This window comes from Diceros bicornis, unplaced genomic scaffold (genome assembly GCF_020826845.1).
Source record: "Diceros bicornis minor isolate mBicDic1 unplaced genomic scaffold, mDicBic1.mat.cur scaffold_73_ctg1, whole genome shotgun sequence".
In the NCBI taxonomy this organism is placed as follows: Eukaryota; Metazoa; Chordata; class Mammalia; order Perissodactyla; family Rhinocerotidae; genus Diceros; species Diceros bicornis.
In genome coordinates, this window is record NW_026691615.1 from 996,888 (window position 1) to 1,021,203 (window position 24,316).

A 24,316-nucleotide genomic window follows, 5' to 3' on the forward strand; every position below is an offset into this window, starting at 1 on the left:
AAAATCCCTCCTTGAATCCGACCTAAGAGGTCAGTGCTTTTTCCTTGGACTATTTTTGCGCGTGCGTGGGGAGCTGGCTAATTTTGAAAAGACGAGCCGCCGTGGGGCAGAAGCTCGGCGAGCTCCGAGGACCGTCCTGGGTGCAGAGGCTCCCAGGGAGCGCGCACGTGGCGGCCCCGCAGCTGCAAACCCCGTCGCTCCCTGCAACAGACAAAAGGCGGGTTCAGGGACAAAGGGTCGCGGCCGCGCCTGCGCAGAACGTTCCCAGGGGGGGGGCGTGGCCTCGCGCCCGGCCCCGCCCCCTAGGCGGTGCGCCGCTGTCGCAGTGACGTCATCGCGGAGTTGCCATGGCGGCGCTGAGCGGCCTGTCGTCGGCGCTGGAGTCGTATAGGGGCCGGGACCGCCTGGTGAGGCTGGGGCGGAGCGCGGCCGGAGGTCCCGGATTGGGCCTAGGCTCAGAGACGGGGAAACTGAGGCCAGAGAGGGGCGGGAACGCTCAGGAGCCCCCATCGCGGAGGCCCTGTCTGAGCTGGGCTCCAGCCCTGTCCCCTAGCGGTGGACATTCCGGTTGTTCCGGCCAACCCATCGGGGCTGGATATTTGCAGTACCAACCAGATCCTCACGTTTGCACATTCGGGATCCGACCAGACCTCTGCAGTTGGCTCCTGGGTTGTCCCAGACAATCTCATATGAGGCTTTAGGTGTTGCAAGGCTCCCCCTGTGGCTGGATGTTTAGGTTCCCACCAAATCCCCTCGGATTGGGCGCTCAGGTTTTAACAAATCCCCCCAAGTTGGACATTTAAATTGCAGCGTTTTGCCATTACAAAGGGGCTGAAAAGGAATCACAAGTAAAAATCATGTGTAAAGCAACAGGAAAAGGCAATTTCTGAAAAGCAGATGAAAGAAAAATGTCAAGGTAGTGACGCTGACCCAGTTCTCAGCGTCGCAAGTGACCCGCTGAGTGGGTTCCTTCTCACTAAAGCAATTCAAGCACATTATCCTTTGTCCGCTGGGCTGAGGCCCCATCACCTCCCCACCCGCCAGCCCAGCCTCGGACTTTGGTCCAGCCAGGCGGACGCAAATATACATTTCCGCTTAGTCCTCCTGCCTGGCGGGGAAGAGGACTCAGGAGGTGTGAAATGGTGGTTTCATTTTCTGGTCCCCGTCACATTTGTCTCCAAAGACTGTGCCCCTCGGTGACATGAGCCAGCTCTCCATTAAACTCCTCACGGTGCCTTTTGGACAATGACCTCGTACTTCCCCAGTTGTCCCACCTCCAAGTGTCGTCTTAAACTTTCAGCTTTTATTGGAAGTTTGTTGATGGATAATCTTCCACCTGCTCGATCCCACGGGGCCCACGGCCAGGTCAGGGGTGACCCAGCTCAGTCCAGGAGCGGGGCCATGCTGACTGCTTCTGGTTTCCCACAGATCCGAACGCTGGGGTACTGCTGCCAGCTGGTCGGTGGGGTCCTGACGGAACAGTGTCCGGCCAGGTCAGAGGTGGGGACGCGCCTGCTGGCGCTGTCCTCCCAGCTCAGCCACTGCAGGACTGTCCTGCGACTCTTTGACGACCTGGCCATGTTCATCTACACTAAACAGTACGGCCTGGGGGCAGAGGTAATGGGGCGCGTGGGGCTGTAGGGAGGGGGTGCAGACCCCGGGAAGCTGGTGTTCTTATGGGCTTGTCTAAAGGCAACCGTGTGGGCAGTTTATTATTTTTTTCAATTTTACTTTCTTTTTTTTGAGATGATCAGATGTTCTTATTTTAATTTAAATTAAAAAAAAAAAAAAATAGCGGGGCTGGCCCGGTGGCGTAGTGGGTAAGTGCGTGTGCTCTGCTTTGGTGGCCCGGGGTTCTCAAGTTCAGATCCCAGGCGTGCACCGACGCACTGCTTGTCAAGTCATGCTGTGGCGGCGTCCCACATAAAGTAGAGGAAGATGGACACGGATGTTAGCCCAGGGCCAATCTTTCTCAGCAAAAAAGAGGAGGAGTGGCAACAGATGTTAGCTCAGGGCTAGTCTTCCTCACACGCACACACAAAAAGCTAATATGTTTGCACTTTCCAAAAGACTATATAATTAAAAGTCTTTCTCCCTCCTGATCCCCCAGCCCCCAGCTTTCCACCTCAGAGGCAGCCACTGTTGTCAGCGTCCATGAAAAACCTGCACAGGCAAATACACGTTGTTTATGTAAAAACTTGTGTGCTGTTTACACTGTTTGGCGTCTTGCTTTTTTCACTTATCAGTACAACTTGGAGCTCCTTCCTTCTTTATGGCCACATAGTTCTCTGCTATATAGCCAGACGCTGATTTATTTAACCGATCCCCTGTTGATGGACATGTAGATTGTTTATTACATTTTGCTGTTACAACAGCACTGCATCATTGCACACAAATGCCACTCAAACTAGAGCAGTGGTCCTCACCTGGGGGCGATCTTGGCCCTCCCCCAGAGAACATTTCCCCCCGGGCTGGTCTGAGAAGCTGCCCTGGGCCCTCCTGGCCGAGTCATGCCCCTCCCTGGGCTGCCCTGCCCATTCCCCCTGCCCGCTTCTCTCAGATGCTCCCCCGTTTGGTCCCAGCACCCATGGCCTGATCATCCCAAATCTTGAGTGTTTTTCCCTGGACCTTCCTCCAGTTTTGACACCCATCTCCTCATCCTCCTCTTTGATTAGGGCACGCTTCTCGTGCATCCCCAGAGGACCCCCACCACCAACTGTCCTCTGCAAAGACTCCTCTGAGTCTCCAGGCAAGAGGTGGGGGGCCCTCTGCACCTCGTATATCCCTTGGCCAAAAGAAGAGCCCCTTTTGTTGGGTCCCCCCCTGCCCCTGTGAGCATCTCCTCCCTAAATAGGGCGGGGACCTGCTGCGTCTCAGGAAACACGGTGGAATGAGCACATGGGTGGGGGGCGCGCAGGGGAGCCGCCATCCTCATGGAGGGGTGAAATGTGTCAGAATGCACCAGAAGGTCCCAGGCAGGATTGGGGAGCTGGAGTGGGGTTCAGAACCCAGAGGGAGGCAGATCACAGCCGGCCATTAGGAAGGAGAGGGCAGCGGCACCACCCATTGGTGGGGCCCAGGAGGGCGTTCCTAAGGAGATGGAGAGGAGTGGGAGGGTATGGCAGGCAGTGAGGATGACCAGGGTAAAGGCAGGGAAGTGAAGGACGTGGGTGGGGACCCTGCCAGCTTGGAGGCCTCGAGGGGGTGTGGCCTCGGGGGCGGGGCCCGGAGTGGGCGGGGCCTTGAGCGGGCGGGGTCGGGGAACGCAGCCCCAGGGCCGAGGCTCCTACAGCCTCGTCTGGCCAAACCGGCCGTGCATCGCAGGGTGCAGGCCATGGTTCAGCACTCAGGGTTGGAGAGCGTGGGTGCAGTTCGGGACCGGGAGCCCGCGTGGGTTCTGCAGTTTGCGCCTGAGGCCCGTCCCTGTATGAGACCCGGCAGGTGGCAACTTACCTAGCACCTCAGTTTCCCTGTTTGTGGGGATGGTGACCCCTCTCTGGTTTGGGGGAGCTGGTGGTTACTGCACCACCCCGCTCTGCCTTGGTCAGCGTTCTCCGCGGGGCTGCCTGCCCTGCTCTCCTCTTGGGGTCCTGCGCCCCAGAGCCTGGCCTGGAGACCCCTGTGCAGGAACTGGGAGCCTGCGGGGTGGGAAGGCTCTGATACAGGGCGTCCCACGTTGTCCTGCACGGGAATCATCTGGGAACTTAAAAAAAATTCCGGGTGCCGGGGCCCACCCCAGATCTAGTGAGGCAGACGCCCTGGGCCTGGGGGCTGGCTGTGGGGTTTTGAAGCTCCCCAGGGATTCCACCGTGCAGCTGAGCTGAGACCCCCTGCTCCACTGGGCAATGACACGCACACCGCTGAGAAGCAGAAATCAGCGCTTCTTCTCCGGGAGTGGCCAGCCGTGGGCCAGCCTGCTGGGCCTGGACATTGCCCCGTGACTGCCACCTGCGTGGCCTAGGCCCCTAAAATGGACAGTGGGTAGGTCCGACCCTAGGCCCATCCCCCTCTCTCTCCTGGTCCTGCAGGAGGAAGGCATCTTTGTCCGCTGCGTGTCTGTCCTGGGCAACCTGGCCGACCAGCTCTACTACCCCTGTGAGCATGTCGCCTGGGCCGCGGACGCCAAGATCCTCCACGTGGACTCTGCCCGGTGGTGGACACTGAGCACAGCCTGCTGGGGCCTCTCCCTGCTCCTGGGGATCGCCAGGTAAGCAGTGTCACCTCCCGCCAGCAGAAGGGAGCACCTGAGATCCCCAAGCAAATGGCCGACCGGCTGGAGGAGTATGGGTCTTTTTGTCTTCTGCTTTTCCTCATCTTGAGGCCACCCCCCTGTATCGTCCCCTATGGCTGCTGTGACAAATTACCACCCACCTGGTGGCTTTAAACAACACAAATTGATTATCTTACAGTTCTGGAGGCCAGAAGTCTAAAATGGGCCTCACTGGGCTAAAATCAAGGTGTCAGCAGGCCTGCGATCCTTCTGGAAGCTCTAAAGGAGAATCCATTTCCTGGCCTTTTCCAGCTTCTAGAGGCCCCCTGCATTCCTTGGCTCGTGGCCTCTTCCTTCATCCTCAGAGCCTATCACTCGAACCTCTGCTTCCATCGACACATCTTCTCTGACTCTGACCCTCCTGTCTCCCTCTTATGGGGACGCTTGCGATGACATTGGGTCACCTGGATCATCTCCCACCTCAAGATCCTTAACTTAATCCCATCTGCACAGTCCTTTTTGCCGCGTAAGGGAACATACAGGTCCTGGGGATTAGAACGTGGACATCTTTGGGGGGCCATATGGTACCCACCAGACCCAGGAAGAAGAAGAAACTCTGGGGCCTGGACCGAAGCGCCGGTGTGGCTGCCTTTAGCAGGGTCCCTGCTTGTGTTGTCGTCGGCAAACAGCTGTAGATGAAACAGCTAGGAGTTTCCTGACTGGCTCTGTGTTTCCGAAACCGTAAGGTTTCCAGAACTTTAAAATAATGGTTTCTTCCCAAACATTTCCCTCTCTGCCAATTTGCTGAGCGGGTTTGTTCAGAGTCCCTGCCCCAGAAAGCACGGGTGGAGCAGGGCCTCCCGTGCCCGTGTTTCATGGTGGCAAAGGTCTCTCGGATCCCTGAACCGATGGCAGGGCGGCCTCTGACCTGAGGGTGGCATGGTGTGGGCAGTGCCCACATCTGCTGTCACTTGTCCCTGGGCAAGGCACTGACATTCAGTAGTCCTTGTCCCCTCCCCGACCCCCATTACAGATGCCCTAATTATGCTTATGGTAGACAGTCTGGAAAATGAACAAACCCCAAAGTGGAAGATTCAGGTGACCCACAGTCCAACTCAGAGATCCCCACTCTCTAAATTTCTGATTTTTGCTCGTCTCTGAGCTTGTCTCACGGACATGGCTCCCTCTAGATCTAAGCTCCCTGGAGTCGCGGTCACAGTCTGTGGAGTCCCCGTGTGCTCAGGGACTCGGGCAGTGCCTGGCTGGCTGTGGCCGCTCTTGAGGCTGTGGCCTCTCCTCGGGGTGCCTTGTGACCTCCGGCCCCAAGAGACTTCCATTCCTGTTTTAGGGGCAGCCTTGGTTCCATTATTTTTTTTTAATAGACTTGATCTTTAGAGCAGTTTTAGGTTCGCAGCAAAATCGAGCTGAAAGTAGGGTTCCCATATACCCCCACAGGCACAGCCTCCCCCACGGTCAGCATGGCACCGGACTGGGACATGTTACGTTAATGAACCAACGTGGATGCGTCATCGTCACCCAGAGTCCACAGTTGACATGAGGGGTCACTCTTGGTGCCGTACATTCCATGGGTTTGGACAAATGTGTAATGACGTGGAGCCACCATCCCAGTATCATACAGGGTAGTGTCACCGCCCTAAAACTCCTCCATGCTCTATTATTCCATTCATTTTTAGAGCACGTGGCTTTTCCATCATCTCTCTGTATTTGGTGTGAACAGGGGTGTGAGGGTTGGGGAGCGTTTGGTGTGTGCTCGTCAAGACCAGTGTCCTTAAGACCCCAGGGCACCAGAGAACCACCTGGCAGGCTGCTGAAATGCACGTGCCTGGGCCACGCACCCCGAGGTTCCGATGCCCAGGGTCCGGGGGCCCAGGAATCATTCTGCCCTTGTCCCCCAGGTGGCTCTGAGGCAGGTGCATCTGCTTCACTGCAGATGCTGCCCCGTGTCCTGTACTCCCTGGGGACATGTCACTGGGATGGGTACATGGTGGCCGCAGAGATGTGACCAGGCTCTGGACCTCCCAGTCGGGAAGTATGGCCGAGGTCAGCCCTCCAACAGGCAGGACTCGGCCCGTTCAGGCACCACACGCCCACAGCAGGGCCAGGCAGAGCAGCCTGCGTGGGTCCCCGGGGAGCACGAGAGGCTGCCCGCCTGGTGGCCGCTTCCTCAGTCTGCAGATGCCAGCCCTTGGGGCCCAGAGGGTTGTCCAGGCTCACCTCAGGCAGGTCCAGCCAGTGTCTAGGGTGTGTGTGTGTTGGGGACAGGCATGGAGGGATCTGGACCACATTTACCTGGTGCGCTGGCCAAGGTGCGGGATGGGGAACAGCTTCCTCAGGCCAGTCCAGCTGTGGGCCAGCCTCAGTGTCCTCGTCTATGGAGGGGTGGCCTCCCAGCTGGGCTGTAAACACCCCACATGTTCCTTTGAGCCATGGCTCTGGGCCAGTGGTTCTCAGAGGCTGGGGGGGCCTGGCTGGCCAGGCCAGAAGTGCTGGGCGCTCCTGAATCGGGCGCAGATGGCCCGGGCAGGGGGGGGTCTGCATTAGGGATGAGGCCCCTGGAGCTTCAGGGCACAGCCAGCTCTGGAGCTCCGGGAGGGTGCAGGATGGTTGGAGCCACTTGTTGGGGAGCTCGGCACACTTCACAGGGAGCCTGTGGCCGTGTGGCCGCCCTTCGGCCGGCCTTGGGGAGCTAAGCCCTGTGCACCGTCCTGCTTCTCTTGCCCTCCGGCGGGGAGTCCTCCCATCCTCTGTGGTGTTGCAGGTCCCTGTGGATGGTCCTGACGCTGAGACAGAGGCTGAGGAGCCCCACGGCGCCCTTCCCCAGGTGCGACACTCCTCCCGCAGGCTCGGGCCCTGGCGGGTTTCCCCAGCCAGGAGGTGCTCAGAGCAGCCACCAGTTACCAGGCCTACCCCCGTGCTGGGGCCTCACTGCCGCCTCCAGCGGGGTGGTGCGGATGGGGAAACTGAGGCTGGCTTGAGGCCCTGTGGGAAGAGGCAGAGCCAGGCCTCCCGGGCTGAGCCTTCATGGCTGCGCCCCCAACAGGGAGGGTGATGGGAGATGGAGTCAGCTTCCTGAGGACCATGGTCGCTGTCACTGTCCCATCCTGGGAAAGAACGCGCCGTGGAGCTGTGCCCAGCACAGGCCCGGCCCCTGCCCTCAGCCCAGCCTGACTCCCGGGGTCCAGACAACAGAGGTGTGGGTGGCAGATTCTCCACGCTGGTCTGTGCCCTGTGCGCACTGTGGGCTCCCTCTGGGGGTGTGACGGGGACTCAGTCCCCGTGGGGTCCTACCGGTCCTCACTCACTAGCCAGGTCTGTGGTCACTCCTTTCCTGCGCGTGTGGGCGGTGTGGGCACACAGGGCCCCCCCTGAGCGTCTCCTCTTTGCCCCCACAGCCAGCTGCCCGCTAGCAAGCGGAGGGCCATGCAGGCCCAGGTCCAGTCGGAGGTGCTGACTGTCCTGAGCAACCTGGCCGACCTGGCCAATGCCGTGCACTGGCTGCCCCCGGGCGTCCTGTGGGCCGGCCGCTTCCCCCCGTGGCTGGTGGGCCTCCTGGGCACCGTCTCCTCCCTCCTCAGCGTCTATCAGGCAGTCCGGGCCGGCCAGGCCGATGCCGCCACCCCCTGACACGCTGCGGGGAGCTCGTGGATGCAGCCGAAGCCAGACAGAGGGCCCCTTCCTCCAAAGGAGAAATCACCCAGGCAGGGGCTGGGTCTCTAACTGAGCAAATCAAGGCCAGGTGTGGGGAGATGCAACCCAAAGATGGCACGGAGCAGCCGGGGGCGAGGTCCCCCAGGCGCTGGGGCCAGGACCTTTCCTCCCAGGCCTGGCTTCTCTCAGGGCCGGAGCAGGAGGGCCCGGGTCTCCCATGCAGAGAAGGACACCGCCGGCCTCAGCAGAGCCTGGCTCCTGGCTCTGCTGCCCGGTGTCCTGTATTCCAGTGAACGCAAGCAGGGAGACCAGGACCCTGTGCACCACGTGGGGCCTTAGGAAGCTGACACGAGAATCAATTAAATACTGTGGTGCTGGTGCCAGGCCCAGGTGTGAGTAGTTCTTCCGAAACTCACCTACTCCAGCCCCCTCCCGTCCGCAGGCCCGCTCACTCACAGGCTCTCTTTCCTGGAGGCGCGTCCCTGGGCCTTATTTTAGGGACGGTGTGCAGGCGCCACCTCTGGGCGTGACGGTGTCCTGGGTTCAGCTTCTCCCGGGACGGAAATGCAGTGGGAAACCGCACCTTCCCGGCCTGCCTTCTGGAATGTCCTTGGCTGGTGGGTCCTCTCCGACTCTGCAAGCACGGCCCACTTCAGCCACGGGGTGCCGCCCTCCCTCCCATCTCTGGCACAGGGGTCCCAGATGCTGACTCCTGCCAGGCCATGCCCCTGTCGTGCCCTCCTCCTGGGCATCTCGGGTGCTTGTCGTGGCTGAAGCATCTCACTCTCAGTCACAGCTTGGACCCAGGGCCGTCGTTGTGCATCTAGGGCCTGTCTGAGCATTTTGTGGGCTCTGAGCTGGGGCTGGTCCATGCACGCCGCTGTCTCTGAAGATGCCTGTGCCTCTATCTCCCGCATCATGGAGATCGTGGCGGGATGGGATGCGTTTGTTTTTCAGTCTGACGTTTGAGAGGACGTGTGTGGCCTCGGGCAGCCGTCAGTAGATGGTGGCGAGCCCACGCCTACCCCTTGCTCTTGACGTGTCCTTGGACCCCCCACCTCTGAGTCCCGGTGGGAAAGGGGAGGGAATCACGCTCTTCCTTACATCTCACAAGCGCTGGGAGGATGCAACACAATGGGTGTTTGCAGTGCCTGAAGCCTCCTGTGCTATCAGCCACATCTTGTTCTTTTCTTTTAAAAACAAGGAAGGTATGTGGCTGGAAGCAGCTGGGATGGAGGGCCGCTCAGGGCATCATGGGATGCAGAGGAGACCCCACCTGGCTCCCGGCCAGTCCCCCGTGGGGGCTCCTTCTGCCCAGGGCTCACGGGTGGGCCATCTGGACTAGGGGAGGGGCCAGGCTGGGTCAGTCTCCCCCTTCCCTCTTGCAAAGAGGGCGGCGAACTTGCCTCGGCCCTTCGCAGAGGCCCCCTTCCCAGCGCCCAGGGGCCCCAGTGCGATTAGAGTCGGGGTCAGAGCGGCACCCGCCTACCTGTCTGGAGACTCAGTGAGTTAATACCTGTAAAGCACTCGGAGCAGCGAGTTTGTGGGGCAGCCATGTGGACTCCTGCTGTTAACGTCAGGTCACTGGTACCCCAACAGGCCGGCGTCCCCGCGGGCCTGGGCAGAGCCAGACGCCAGGGCTTGGGCTGCAGCGTCAGGGCTGGCCGGGCGGCAGCGCTGGGGACACAGCTGCCCAGCCTCAGGCACACCGCTGGGTGGCTAAGGAGCTGGCCCTGCCCGCAGTGTGGCCACACCCCCTGCCCGGTGCCCTTCCCTGGGCCGGCAGCTCAGCCTCTTCAGGTTGGGGCGAAGCAAGCCAATTCCTGGGAACGGAGCCTAAAAGGATTTTCCAAGCATTAAGCAGGATGCGCATCTGTGGCAAACCGGCTGTCAGGAAGCAGGAGGCTGATGGGCCCTGGGGACCACCTAGAAGCTGGCAGGGCCTCACTGTGGGGCGATGGCTCCTTGTTAAGGAGGCTGGCATCTGGGACCCCAGGGCCCTAAATGAGAGAGGACCCAGCCAGGGCAGGGAGGACTTGGCGGCATTCCCAAACCTCGGCCTTGTTTGGGGGGGCTGCTTCTCCTGGGGGCCACCGCAGCCACCGCCTCTGACTTTAAACGTGATCATCCGGGGGCTTCCTCAGAAGGAACCAGAGCAGGTTCCTCGGCCCGGGCCCCTCTGTGTGGTCTCCTCAGACCGGATCACTCAGCGGCTGATCCAAGCTGGCGCCAAGTGGTGGGGAGCACCGTGTCACTTGCCCAGGAGGTGTCCCAGCCTCCTTGCTTCCCCACCCCAGCCGCAGGGCAGGGGGAGTGGTGTGGTCACTCTCCCACAGGCCTGATGCCTGCACCCAGCAGGAGAGGTGACAGCGGCTGAGGGGCCCAGGTCACCTGGGCCCAGCCGTGAGGGATGGGGCGTCACAGCCCAGTTGTCAGGCAGGCCCCAGAGCCCCTGTGGCTCTCCGGGCTCCAGGCAGGAGCCGTGGAGGGGAGTTGGTGGGGCCTCCCCGAGGTCTTGCCGCAGCAGAGGCTCTGAGGGGGGCCCCGCCAGCACTCACCACCACAGCACCGACGTGTGGGCGGATGGTCCTAAAACAAAACCCCATAGCATGGCCACTCCAATCAGCTCGTCTTAGACACTTTTATTGCTAGAATCGGGTCGTAAATTCTAGGGCGGTTCCGAAACGTCCCGCAGTGAGGAAACGCTGCATCATTGTAAAAATAGTTGTCGCGTGGACTCAGATCACGGTCACGATTAACGAAGACGTGCACAGGTCCCACGGAGACAAGGACATCTGCTGACCACCAACTTTACAAGTAGAATTGGGCTCTGCCTGGGGTGACTCGGGGTACCGGCGAGAGATGGACCGCCCCCGCTGCCCCGCTGCGTGGCACGGCTGAGACAGCCCCTGGGCTGCGTGGCAAGGAGCCCGATTCCCGCCACGTGGCCGAGTGGACTCCCTGAACTTTTTCTGGTCCGAGGAGTCATGGCGGCATGGAGGGTCAGCCCAGAGCACGTGGGCAGGGGCGCGGCCGTGAGATCACCCGGCATGAGGGCCAGGGAATGTCGTCGTCACAACAGGACGGGAACTGAAGGTCACCTCTTCTAAAGTGCTCGATACTCAGTACAAAACACGAAACACTGACCACAGATGCGGCACGGGGGAGCTCCGATGGGCGTCACAGGACCAGGAGGCGGCTTCTCCTTGCTCCCCAGAGGCTGCAGGCCCCGCGGGCAGAGGCAAGGGGTGGGCACGGGTTGAAGAGAGGTGCTGGGAGGGGCCGGGGACGCCGCGTCGTTTACTGTGCGCGGGAGAGGTTCGGGACGGCTGCCTTCAGCTCGTCACCGACTGGCTCTGTCACCTCGACCCTGCAGTGTCCCCGCTCCTGGTCAGCACAGGACCCAGTCCTCCCGCCAGCGCTTCAGGAGGTGCTGGGCTGCGGGCCCAGTGCAGGGAGCCTGGGGTGCAGCAAAAGGCTGCAAGGTCCCCCCTCCCCCACCCCAGCACCCCAGCTTGAGTTGAGCCAGAGCTGGAATGTGGATCTGAAGCAAGTGTCCCCTCTGGATGGTTCCTGGACATCCAACACCATTGCCAACATCTACAGCCACGCGGCTGGACCAGTGGCCTTCGCCCTCCTCCAGAAGTCGACAATAAGATATGACAGCTCACTGGACGTGAGGTGCCCGTGAGGTGGTGGCCACGTGTGGTCCCTCCAGCGTTTCACCCTCGTCTGCCCGGACATGTGGCCCCACGGCTCTGCTTCATGTCAGACCAGCACCTGCTCATCAGTGAAGGACACCTGCCCTGGGAAACCGGCCCAACTCACGGGGGCTGAGGACCCTCGGCCCAGGGCCGGGCCCCTCGGGGTGTGCTGGCCCTGGCTGAAGCTCTCAATTCGGTCTCTCGACAGGCCGAGTCCTGGAGAACGGCCGCTGCCCTCGCGGCCCACAGAACCACGCTGGCTTGGGAAAGCACTGAGGTTTTAAAATGGTGGATTAAAATGAGTTACAGTCAGCCCCCTTCAGGAGGCGCTTCTGAACCTACAGAAGCCGCCTAGAGTGCCATCGGCCAGCCTCTCTAGCCCCCTGCCCTTCTCTGTCCCCAGGCGGGCTGCGGGCCGCCCCTGGTCTGAGCTCACGCTCTGGCCTCAAGGTTCACATGCACCTGCTTAGTTTCTGCTTTGGAAGTTGATTCTGCCGACAGACAGAGCCGACACCACCGGCCCCTTCTGGTGCCTTAGTGACACGTTCCAGTGTCTCCTAGTGGCCGTGGGGCCAGCCAGCACCTCCTCAGACCAAGGCCTGGCCTGTCACCAGGCTTCTTGGGGAACCACCATGGGCTGTCACTACCTTGGGAAAACCTCTGGGAGTCCATCTCTCCCCTACCCCAATGCGGGGCTACGACTTAAAACAGCTCCTTGGGTTAGCTCTGGTTCAACCTTCGATTAAAAACTTTCGTTTTTTGTATTTAGGAAAACAGAGGTTTAGAGAAGTACCCAGGCACCAGTGCTAATCCTATGGAAAGAGCCTGGAGATGACAGGCTGGCGCTGGCCCTGCCCCGACCCCCGCTGGGTGGTCGGCGGCGGTGGTTCGCTCAGGAAGGGGCGAGGGACAGCTGGGCGGTTCCCCAGAGAGCGAGGGGGTGGGCAGGACAGGGAGGGGCCTGCACCTCGAGCCACAGCCCCCTAGAAGAAGATGACGTCTTCCTTGCTGGCTTCTTCCATGTTGTGTGGTGTGGTGGGCAGTGGCGAGGGGGACGGGGGCACGGATGCCCCCCCGGCCTTGAAGGAGAAGTAGTCAGCGGGGGCATCAGGTGGGGCCGGGCAGCCGGGGTCTGCAAGAGATGGGGCTGTGGTCGTCAGCAGCGGCCAGGCACGGGGCGCGGCCCTGCTTCCCCGGGGGGCTGGCTCACCTGGGGGGGGCGCGGGGCTGTAGCTGCTGGGCAGCACGGGACTCAGCGAGCGGCGGCTCCGGGAGGCGTTCTCGTCCTTGCCCATGAGCTTGTTGAGAAGCGGCTGCTGCTTCAGGTCGAACGAGGCTGAAGAGGGAGGAGGGCGCGGCCTGGGGTGCTTGGCCTCGCGCCAGGCACGTGAGCCGCCCCCCACGCCTCAGTACCTCCCACAGGCGGCTGGGCAGGGACCCCAGCGCCCGTTCCCGGGGGCAGACCCCACTCAGGTATTAAGCCGCAGATGCAGAAACAAGGAGGACAGCTCCCACCCAACCACACAGGGCCCTGTGTTATTCAGCCTCTGGACGAGGGCCGGGACCCGGGAGCCCCAGGGGTCCTGGGACACAGGCCCTGCTCTCAGGACGCCCCTGGGAGGGCTCCCCCCCGGGGCCTGCAGGCTTGCCGCAGCTGAGGGAGCCCCTGGGCTTTCTGTACTGGAGGACCACCCGCTGCAGGGTGCTCTGGGGCCAGGCCTCAGTGTCCCCTGCATGGAGCCAGGACCTGCACCTGGCAGGGCTCGGTGGCGAGCGTTAGCATCGGTCACCACACTGTCCCTAACTGACCAGGGCTCTCAGACTTCTTGCCCGTGGTGACCACCTCTGAAAAGGTCTCCAAGGCCCCTTCTTTCTGCGTCGCCAAGATGCTCCCTTGCCCGCAACCCAGTTTGAGGACTGAGCTGGGTCTGTCACATCAATTTTGCTTCATGAGATAAAAGACCTCCGTGTGTGTGCGTGTGTGTGCGTGTCTACGTGTGTGCATGTTGGGGGGGCGTAGGCGGCCTCAGCCACGCTGCCAGCTGTGCCTTCCGGTGTCCTGGCGCCCCTGCGGCAGGATGGCCCTGGGGTTCCGGTTTTCTGCGCCCACAAAGAGCAGCTTTGGTCTCACAATTGCCCATCACTGGAGCCCGGTCTGGGGGGAGGGGTGTGGCAGGCCCGGGAGACCCCCCTCCCGCCAGGCGCAGGGGCTGGGGAGGCCCGCCCCTCTTGGCCCACCCCGCGGCTCACCGGAGCTCTCGGAGCGCTGGGAGACCCTGCTCTTGCCGCCCTTGTCCTTGCTGCCCCTGGTGGAGGCCGCCAGCTTGGTGGGGATCTGCTGCTGCACGGCCGTCTGCCTCTGGATCTGGTTGGTGGCGCTGAGCAGCTGGATGGGCACGTCGCTCTTGGCCGGGCGGCTCTCAGTCGGGGCGCTGTCCCGGCGGGCCCCCTCGGGGCGCTCGGCGTACTCAGGCAGCACGCTCCCCCAGGGCCCCGGCGCCTTGGCCAGGCCTGCTGGCCCTTCCAGCCCTTCCCCGTTGAAGCTGGGGGCGTGGCTTAGGGGCTGGGCCTGCAAGAGTGACACAAGACACATGCCAACGCCCTTGTTCCTGCTGGGAGCCCCCTCCTCAGATCTGCACAGCGCCCAGGCCAGCCTCGCCGCCATTCATCGCGTGTCCCCAAAACACAGACACACGTGCTCGCACACCCCCCCCCACACAGTCATGGTTACACTCAGTCACACACATTCTCATGCACATTTGCACGAACAGGTCACATTCATTTGCATGCACAAGTCACTCTTACACTCGCACCCATGCATGTACACCCACACTCACTCTTACACTAGCATGCTCACATCCATGCACGTAACACACTAGCACGCTCACACCCACACATGTACACACGCATTCACTCTTATACTAGCCCGCTCGCACTCACATCCACGCACGTACAGTCACTCTTACACTAGCCCGCTCGCGCTCACATCCATGCACGTACACACACATTCCGTCACTCTTACACTAGCCCGCTCGTACTCACATGCACACACGTACACACGCATTCTGTCACTCTTATACTAGCCCGCTCGCACTCACATCGACACACATACACACCCAGTCACTCTTATGCTAGCCTGCTCGCGCTCACACCCACGCATGTACACACGCATTCAGTCTCTTACACGAGCCCGCTCACACATCCACGCACGTACACACTCAGTCACTCTTACGCTAGCCTGCTCGCGCTCACATCCATGCACGTACACACGCATTCAGTCTTGCTTACATTAGCCTGCTCACACCCACATCCACGCACGTACGTGTGCATTCAGTCACTCTTACGCTAGCCCGCTCGCACTCACATCGACACACATACACACCCAGTCACTCTTACGCTAGCCTGCTCGCGCTCACACCCACGCATGTACACACGCATTCAGTCTCGCTTACACTAGCTCGCTCACACCCACATCCACGCACGTACACAGGCGCTCACCTCCGGCAGCGCGTCGGGCGGCAGGGTCCCGGGCACCGTGTTCTGCTTCTTGAGCCTCCGCAGCTGCTCCAGCCGCTCGCGCTCGCGCTCCACGGCACGCTGGGCCTCGCGCAGCCGCTCCAGGTCCTGCTGGTAGGCCTGCCGCTGCCGCTCCAGCTCGGCGCGCTCCTGGCTCAGGCGCTCCTGCAGCCGCAGCGCCTCGCTCTCGCGCTGCTGCAGCCGGGCCGAGGCCAGGTCCAGCTCCTGCCGCTGGCGCTCCCGCTGGCGCTCCCAGCGCTGCTGCTCCAGCCGCAGCTGGCCCTGCAGCTTCTGCACGCCCGCCAGCTCCTCCCGCTGCTTCTCGAAGTTGCGCTGCCGCTCCTGCTCCAGCAGCAGGTTCCCGCGCGTCGACTGCAGCCGGAACTGCTTCTCGCGCTCCTGGATGGCCGCCCTCTGCGTCTCCACGTAGCTGTCCTGCTGCGCGATGACCGCCTGTGGGGAGGGACCGGTGAGGGCCGGGCTCCAGGCCGGTTTCAGGAGGAGCGTGCCCTTCCCCGGGAAAAGGGCAGGCGCAGAGTGTCACTCTCGCCCCGCAGCCCCTGTACCTGGAGGCTGAGCAGCAGCTGGGACAGCGTCTGGATCCGCTGGATGAGCTGTGGAGAGAGGGGGAGAGAGACGCTAGCTCTCTGCACGGAGCCCTTGGCGTGCATGCTGCCCTTGGGAGAGGGAAAGCCGGGCACCTACCTCTGACTCCAGGATGGTGGGCGGCCGGCGGCCAGACTCTGTGCCCAGGGCCTCCACCTGCAGAGACGGCAGCGCAAACAGCTTCTAAGGACCAATCCAGCTGAAGTCAGACCCGCTTATTATTGACAATAATGAGGCACAGGGTGGCCCGTGGGGAGGCGGGAGGGCAGCTGTCACGGGCCCACCATGTGGGAGGCCCGGAGGTTAGGCAAGCCTGGCCTTGACTCTGAGCCCACAGCCTGACCCTGCTCTGACCCCAGTGCTTGGCAAGGGTGGGCCTTCTTTAGCATCTATGGGCTTGAGGACACCTGTACAGTTTCTCACCTGTTGAGGGGGCCGTGGCTCCTGCCCTAAGCCCGCCCCCTTCCCCACCTCCCGCCGTTTCTGGGGCCTGCAGATGGAAATGCGGAGGCTCACCTGCCCGCAGGTTCATGTGGCCTGAGATATTACTATTATTCACTGTGCAGCAGAACACCTTGTCGCTGTTCGCCATTGAGACGGAAAAACCAGGCAACCCAAACACAGGCTGTTCGCACGCGTTAACAATAATACAAAGGACTTGGGCCGCCTGCCTACTGAGCTGAGGAATATCCCAAGGAAGCAACATACCACCTGCGGGGCTTCCTCAGAGGCCCCTGGGGTGAAGTCTGGGTTGCTTGCGGTGCCTTGCCAGTCTCGGGGGCTGGGGTCATTGCTGCCGACCTTCTTCTTAAAACTGCCACCTGAAAAGGCCAAGCAGGTGCGTGAGGATGCTGTGGGTCCCGTGGGAGTCTGGAACCCCCAGCCCAGCCTGGGTATGAAACTGTGCTCAGACCTGGGCCGAAATGGTGGCATTTGTGGCACAGGGACCAGCAGAAGTAGGAGGGGCTGGCCTGGGTGCTGCTGTCAGAACACGACTGGCAATACCCAGAAGGTTCCAGAACCCCCACCACGGAGAATTTATAGACAGTTGAGATGCCCAACAGCAAATGCCCGGGCTTAGCCAAGGATGCCGTGGGAAGGGAACGTTCCCAGAAATTGCACAACCTCCCGCTGCTAATGACCTTCCTTGGGGCCCCAAGAAGCCCCAGCCCCAGGGTTACGGGCGGCACCACTCACTCCTGCCGAGGCTGCTCGTGCTGTCGTAGCCCCCAAAGGTCTCTGCCCTCCGGGGCAGGGGTGTGGAGCCGCCCCCGTCTTCCGCCTGGCCGCTGGCACTGCCCAGCCGCCTGCAGATGAGGCTCTGGATGTCCTCGACTGTGGGAGGAGAAGACAGAAAGGGAGTCACCCTGTGGAACCACGCTGTGGGCGTCAGAGTACAGGACACGGGGCCCAGGAGCTCACGGGCCGTTGGTCAGCCCCTCCTAATCGCCTGATGTGGGACTTTAGCCCCACTGATTCTGTGCACCCCCTGACTTCAGAGATTACAGCCAGGACATGCCAATGGGTGTCTAAAGGAGAGGCCACGCATGGGCAGCCACATGGGAGGGGCGCGCCTGGGCCAGGGGCTGGGGGTACGCTGGGCCTAGTAGGGAACTCGTGGCCACTGCTTGTGTGACGACAGTCATACAGAAGGTCAGAGGCCACAGAAAGGTGGCCTTGGGGGGGGGCAGGGCTGTTACACAAATTCTAGAACAAACAGGCTTTGGCCAGGTAAGAAGGTGGGGAGAACATTCCAGGCTGAGGTACAGGCTATGAGAGGGTCCTCACGGGGCAGAGAACAATGGCCACTGGAGAAATGGGAGAAGGACAAGGCTGGCGTGGCTGCAGGGACCAAGACTGAATGGGAGGAGAGGCCACGCAGGACCCCCTCTGGTCTCTGTTCTCTTCACTCTGAAGGAAAGTTCTGGAGAGCGGGGGCTGTCCTGTCTGCTGTTGAAAGAGCGGTGCCGGCCATCTTGCTGGACTGAATAAGCACTGGCCACCTCGCCTGCCACATGCCCTGGCCAGCACGGGCTCAGCAGCCAGGTGGAAGCTGTCAGGGGCTCCGACAAGCACCCTGACTGCTCTGCGAAGCAGGCTGGCGGCCGGATGCACGTGGAAAGGGCAGGCCGCTTACCAGCCAGCGCCCTCCCATGGCTTCTGGTGCTCAGAAGCCTCTTCCCGCTGGATGTAGGGTTCCAGGCCCAGGGTAGCTGCTGGGTCCAGAAGCCCTCCGAAATGACCCACCAAACAGTATGTGTGCATTTTTCTGGGGATATCATCAGTGACCCACTTATCAGCAAGAAGGACCTCTTGAATGTGGAGACCCCATCTCAATCAACTTCAGACCCACAGGGCCCAGTGTGGTGCCTTGCACATAGCAGGCACCCAGGGGTGTTTGCTGAATGTGAGAGGTGTTTTAAGCCTGCACCCGATGGTGTCTAAGGACCTTCTGTCTCTAGCAGGCGCGGGTGGGGGTCAGTGCTGCTCCCAGGTGCATGTCTGCACAGCAGACACAAGTGTGCCCTGGACAGGGTGGCGAATCGGCCACACTGGGCCGTGGGCCCGGCCTGGGGTCCCCTGAGGAGGCCACGCAGGCAGAACTGTGGTGTGGGAGTGCGCCGGTGCTCAGTGAGACTCCGTGGCTACTTACTCGCACTCATGGCCGACCTGAGAATCAGCTCCCCCTGCAGGTTCTCGGAGGGGTCCCCTCCTCGGAAGAGGAGGCGTGACTGAGTGAAGTCCTCGAGTCCACTCATCTCGGCCATCTCCAGGTAGATCTGCTGCTTCTCACTGAGGCTCTGCGCAATCTGCTGGTCTTTCGAGTTCAATCGCTCTGTAAAGGGACGTGGAGGTGGTGGCCGGTCTTCTCTGGGTCAGTCTCTCCAGAAGCCGGTGGAAGGATGCCTCTGGGGACCCTCGCTGACCCACACCCCATCCCGAGGGCCTGGCCCTGTCCTCTGATCACTTCCCCAGTTGTAAAAATCAAAAACAATGGGGTAGGGGCTGGCCCGGTGGCGCAAGCAGTTAAGTGTGTGCGCTCCACTGGGACGGCCCGGGGTTCGCTGGTTCGGATCCCAGGTGCGCAACAACGCACCACTTGTCAGGCCATGCTATGGCAGCGTCCCACATAAAGTGGAGGAAGATGGGCATGGATGTTAGCCCAGGGCCAGTCTTCCTCAGCAAAAAAAAAAGGAGGATTGGCAGATGTTAGCTCAGGGCTGATCTCCTCACACACACACACAAAAAAAACCAAAAAAAAAAACAGTGGGGTATTGGTGAGGACCATAACAGGCCGATTTACTAGTTTGGGACAAACTGAGAGCCTTATAAAAAAGAAAGAAAGAAAGAACATCTCAAAAATCTTCCTCCAGGCATTTAGGTCCAAGTTTTCTTCCTTTAACTCCTTCTTACAAGTCTCCAGGCTTTACACCTTCTTTTTGCTGCTGTGACTGCGAGTTAATTTATTAGGCTTTCTCACTGGTGGTTGCTCGCATACACATATCATGCTCAGTGAAATTACTGAGCTCTCCGACCAGTTCCAATCATTTTCCAGTTGATTTTACTGGATTTTCTAGGCAAATAATCATGTCACACGTGAAAAATAATTCTGTTGCCTCCCTTCCAATCATGATATCTTACTTCTGTTTTCTTCTTCATTACCCTGGCTGGAACCTCCAGGATGAAGGTAGTTGTGGGGAGAGTGGGTGCTCCTGCTTTTGATGGGAGTGGCCTTGACCTCCAGCATTAAGGGTGAGATCGGCTTTTGATCCAAGATGGGAAACAATATCTCGACAAAGAAAATACCTCTGAATTTCTAACTCAGTAAGGATCTTGTTGGGAATGAGGGATGGACAGATATCATTGGATGGCTCTGTGGCGTCCATCGAGATGCGTCCACGCAGGGCATATATTTTATTACCATTCAGAGAAAATAGAGACTCAGAATAGGATGAAATGAAAACTATGTTAAGATTAGGCTTCCAAGGCCCAAAGGGATTTCCTACCCTTTCTTTTGGACATTTTTAATTAACACCCTCAAATGTACACTTCTCCCCACAAAGAGAAATAAAATATATATTACCTAATTTTATGTACTTATTGATTAAATGTTACCTAGTTTAAAAATAAATATTGCAGTTTGTGAGAGAGAAGAATGGAAGTTCTTGAGACCACAAAGCACTAGGAATTGTTCTTGGCAATGACCTCACTGAATTCTCACAGGAATCTGTTAAAACTGGGGAAGAGAATGGATAAGTACAATGTGGTCTATCCATACAATGGAACGGTATTCAGCCTTAAAAAGGAAGGAAATGCTGACACACACTACAATACGGATGGACCTTGAGAACATTATGCTCAGTGAAATAAGCCAGTCACAAAAGGACAAATATTGCATGACTCCATTTACACGAAGTATCTAGAACAGGCAAATTCATAGAGACAGACAGTAGATTAGATGTTACCAGGGGCTGTGGGGAGGAAGGAACGAGAACGACTGCTAAGGGGGACGGGGTTTCTTTTTGGAGGCCTAAAGTTGATTGTCGTGATGGCTGCACAACCTTGTGACATACTAAAAGCCACTGCGTGGTACACTTAAATGGGTGAACTGTATGGTATGTGAATTATATCTCAATAATGTGGTTAAAAAAAATTAAAACATGGGGCCGGCCCCGTGGCTTAGCGGTTAAGTGCGTGCGCTCCGCTGCTGGCGGCCCAGGTTCAGATCCTGGGCGCGCACCGAAGCACCGCTTGTCAGGCCATGCTGTGGCGGCATCCCATATAAAGTAGAGGAAGATGGGCACATAAAGTAGACGAAGATGGGCACAGATGTTAGCCCAGGGCCAGTCTTCCTCAGCAAAAAGAGGAGGATTAGCATGGATGTTAGCTCAGGGCTGATCTTCCTCACAAAAAAAAAAAAAAAAAAAATTAAAATGGAGGAGGAAGCCGATGTCCCTGGTCACCAAGCCAGAGCTGGTCTGGGTCTGCCTGGCTCTAGAAGGACGCTGCAGGAGTCCCGTGCTACCATAGTAGCAAACCCGTGGGGTTCTTTCGTACGTGACCTGGGACACCCACGGCAAGCTCCTTTCTGAACAAGGACCGAGGTGGGGGGCAGCGTGTGAGGCAAAAAATCGTGTCTAGGAGGGGCTCAGGGGCCATGAGCTCCACCTCTCGTTCCCACACGACCTCTGGAAGCTCACTACCTCCTGACAAGGCCCTGTCGCAAACGCCCCACGGGACACGAGACAGTCCAAGCAAAATGACTGCTCACTTGGGGGGCTGATTCGCTCCATGGCCAATCCCGATGGGACAGGACAGAAACGCCGCCGTGGGCTCAAGGCCTGCCACCTAAGGAGGGCTCTGTGGGGCCATGTCACCACACGGGGACATGCCTGTGGGCTCAGAGGTCCCGACTGACTCCCTCTTACCTTGGAAATCCCTCAGCCTCATGGCACGGGCCTCGACCACCCTCCTCTCCTCTTCGGCCTCGCTGAAGGGCCCCTCCTCCTCGTCCGGACAGCTGCAGGGAGAGGGGACGGATGGGCGAGTGTGCCTCGCTGGCTGCCTGGCCTCTGAAATGGGCACTGAGGCTCGTCTGCAGAACTGGCCGCTAAGAGCGTCTCGGAGTTTGTGAGTGATTTATCTTGTTAATGGTGTGAGAGAAAAAGAGGGGGAAGAAAACACAGCCACGGGCATTATCGAGTCTCAAAGTGTCCGGACGTAACCGGCCACAGGTTTTAAATGCCTGGCCACGACTTGGAGGAGGTGACTGGGGACAGCTCGTTTCCTGGGGACCTGCCAGGTATGGGAGGCTGCAAGCCCATCAGAGCTGAAGTTGAGTATCGAGGGAGCTCTGAGCAGGCTAAGGCTTCGGGAAGCTTCCAGGCACAAAGAGGGAGAACTGGCTGGCTGGTCGTGGGGACCAGGCCACTTCCCCTGTATGTTGGGTGGACTGGGAGCCAGGCATCACACAGAGCCACAAGGCTGGGGTCCTGAGGGGTCCCCAGGCCTGAGGAGGAAGGACAGGATGTCACGACCTGCTCCGACAGGTCTGGTCCCAGACTGGGGGTGGAGGACAGCCCACCACATCAGGTGGACATCCCAGCAATACAGAGGGTTAGAGCTGCCTGGCCCCACATCCTCCCCAGAGACATCTGGGCCTTTCTAGCTGCTGTTGGAAGGAACCGGAATGGTGCATCTGTCCCCTTTAGACGAGGAGGTGGAATGAGGAAGAGGAAAGCAGGGCTCTCCTGTCTGCGCACGACCTCTGACACTCTCTCGGGCACTTCAAGGTCACAGCTGATTTGCCAACCATTAAAGGCAAGGGCAGAGCAGTCAGCGGAGGGAACACACTCACCTCTCCACAGCCCTTCGGATGTGGGCCATCCAGGCGTTCCTCTCCTCTTTGGAGCTGGTGTACATCTCGTACATCTCCGGCCCTTGCAGTGAGGCGCTGATCAGAAACATGGCTTTCTCCTCATTGGCCACCTCCCTCACAATGAGCTTTTGTAACGAGATGACAGGGAGCTTCGAGTCCTGCAAGGCAGGAAGGCAGTGGGGAGGTCACCTTTTACCCTACCGATCCAAACGGCTGTGGAATCGCCAGTCTGAGGGGCGGGGGGCTAGGAGGGAAGCTGTGCATCCCACTTATTTCGAACAATTCAGAGCAGAAATATCTTGCCATCTGGGGAAAAAAGACACTATTGCAATGACATCCTTGTACCCTCTTAATGTGTCTGCTTAACATGCTTAAAAAAATGTGTTTTATAATCAGTAACTTGTACACTGTACGGAAACTCTAAGGATACAAGAGTAGGTAGTATACAAAGACAAACAAACCTTCCTCCTGACCCTGTGCCCCAAGCACCCAGAGCAAACCAGTATTCCCAGTCTGTTGTGTATCCCACAGGAGCTCATGCTCTGATAGACCAGTAAAATGCACATTTTTAACTGGTTGTTATGGGCTGAACTGTGTCCCCCCCAATCCGTATGTTGAAGCTCTAATTGCTCGCACCTCAGAATGTGAGTGTATTTGGAGATGGGCCTTTAAAGAGGTAATTAAGGTAAAATGAAGTCACTAGGGTGGGTCCTAATCCAGTACGACTGGTGTCCTTTTACGAGGAGATTAGGACACAGACAGACACAGAGGGGAGACCATGTGAGGACACGGGGAGATGACGGCCATCCCTACACCAAGAAGAGAGGCCTCAGGAGAAACTGATTCTGCCAATGGCCCGGCATGGCCCTCATGACACGGCTGTTCTGGGACCAGCGTGCTGTGGGGTCAGCATGGTCACAGCTCACAGGACAGTGGCTGCCTCAGCTCTGGTCCTAATGTTGAGCTAGTAAGGAAGGAGGGAGGGAGGGGTTCTCCTGGCAAGGATGCTGGGGCCCCAGAGAACCTGAGCGCTGTGAGAGGAAGAGCCATGGAAACGCAGACAGAGACAGAAACTGGAGAGGATGTTAGCACGATCTCCTGAGACCTCGTTAGGCAACCAGACAGGACCCCCGGTCTTGGAAAATTCTACCCCTGCCTTGCTGGAACCTTCTAGCCCCTGGTGGGGCCAGGGACAACGGGGTAACTTAGGGATGTGCTTTTCTAGCCACCTTGCTCTGTGCTCTTCTCCTGTCCTGTTGTCCAGGTAGCCCCCCGGCCGCCCCCTCCACTCAGCCGCCTTCTGCACAGGCAGCTGTGGAGCAATGCTTTGTGTGAAGAGAGGATACACACCACAGATGCAAAGACGTATTTCTGATCCTTCTCTTGTAGCAGCAGAAGCACATCAGTCAATAGGACGGCAAGGACATCTAAGGAGAGAGCACAGGAGGAAATGTCATACAGGGTGACACGGCTACGTGGTCCTGTCGGGTAGCCACGGAATCCCAGGGAAGCTTCAGCACCACGGGAAGGAGCCCCGGCCACTCTCAGCCCGGTGCCATGATGCTTCCTTCTACCTCACCCTTCCCATGGCCAGAGTCTCCCCTTAAAGGTCCCGTCAGCGCCTCCCGCTCCGCTGCCAGGCCACTGTGCCCCAACCTGCCCCTGCTGTAATGGCGCCTGCTGGGTCCGGTCTTTGAGATTCTCTCACTGTGATTCTCAAATGTGAACTCACGCCTCCGTTCTTCCCGCTCCCAGGTCACCAGGGACCTGAGCCGCTGGACGCTCACACCCTGCCTCCTACCTTAGCGACACACTCTCGTTGCCTTGTGCCCCTGAGCTTCCTGGTGGCAGCAGGCCCAGCGCCTTGTCCCTGGAGGAACGTCTCAAGGTGACCCGCATGGCAGAGCTTTTGCACACAGGCGCAGATCCTGCACTGCATTCCCAACAGGGGCACTCATGTCGCAAGAAGCATCAATGTTGCCTTCTCGGGAGCTCCTTCCGACAGCCCCGTCTCAACCGGACACCCCCCTTCCTGTAATTCCCCCCACGCCAGCCCGCTGCCTTCCTCTAAAGCGTTTACTGCACTTCTCACTATTTCTCTGTGTGCTTGTTTCTCTCCCTCTGCCTGCTGACTGCAGCCCCACGAGGGCCGGGGCCTCGTACCACCACCTCGGGGCCTGGCGCACAGGAGGCGCTAAACTGTATCTGCCGGATGCTCGCCCACTCTAATTA

General features: G+C 59.3%; 2 protein-coding genes across 4 annotated transcripts in view; one reads left to right on the forward strand and one right to left on the reverse strand.

Annotated features, from left to right (window-relative positions):
• The first annotated feature begins 347 nt into the window (after positions 1-347).
• PEX11G (peroxisomal biogenesis factor 11 gamma) lies at positions 348-8,579 on the forward strand. The gene is made up of 5 exons (XM_058538058.1): positions 348-407; positions 1,429-1,617; positions 4,029-4,207; positions 6,990-7,052; positions 7,624-8,579. The coding sequence occupies exons 1-5, from the start codon at positions 348-350 to the stop codon at positions 7,853-7,855; spliced, it is 723 nt and encodes a 240-aa protein (XP_058394041.1). The 3' UTR covers positions 7,856-8,579.
• Positions 8,580-10,501: 1,922 nt separating this feature from the next.
• Positions 10,502-24,316, reverse strand: part of ARHGEF18 (Rho/Rac guanine nucleotide exchange factor 18) — a 64,163-nt gene continuing 50,348 nt past the window's right edge. For 2 of the 3 annotated variants that reach the window (XM_058538057.1, XM_058538056.1), the window contains 12 exons: positions 23,435-23,511; positions 22,064-22,242; positions 21,135-21,226; positions 18,359-18,541; positions 16,903-17,040; positions 16,414-16,526; positions 15,805-15,861; positions 15,666-15,713; positions 15,082-15,552; positions 13,834-14,152; positions 12,794-12,919; positions 10,502-12,715 (listed from right to left, as the gene is read on the reverse strand). In XM_058538057.1, the coding sequence (XP_058394040.1) occupies positions 12,567-12,715; positions 12,794-12,919; positions 13,834-14,152; positions 15,082-15,552; positions 15,666-15,713; positions 15,805-15,861; positions 16,414-16,526; positions 16,903-17,040; positions 18,359-18,541; positions 21,135-21,226; positions 22,064-22,242; positions 23,435-23,511 (1,952 nt within the window). In that variant the 3' untranslated portion in view covers positions 10,502-12,566. The remainder of the gene's footprint in view (positions 12,716-12,793; positions 12,920-13,833; positions 14,153-15,081; positions 15,553-15,665; positions 15,714-15,804; positions 15,862-16,413; positions 16,527-16,902; positions 17,041-18,358; positions 18,542-21,134; positions 21,227-22,063; positions 22,243-23,434; positions 23,512-24,316) is intronic. The other variant, XM_058538055.1, reaches the window with a different exon arrangement.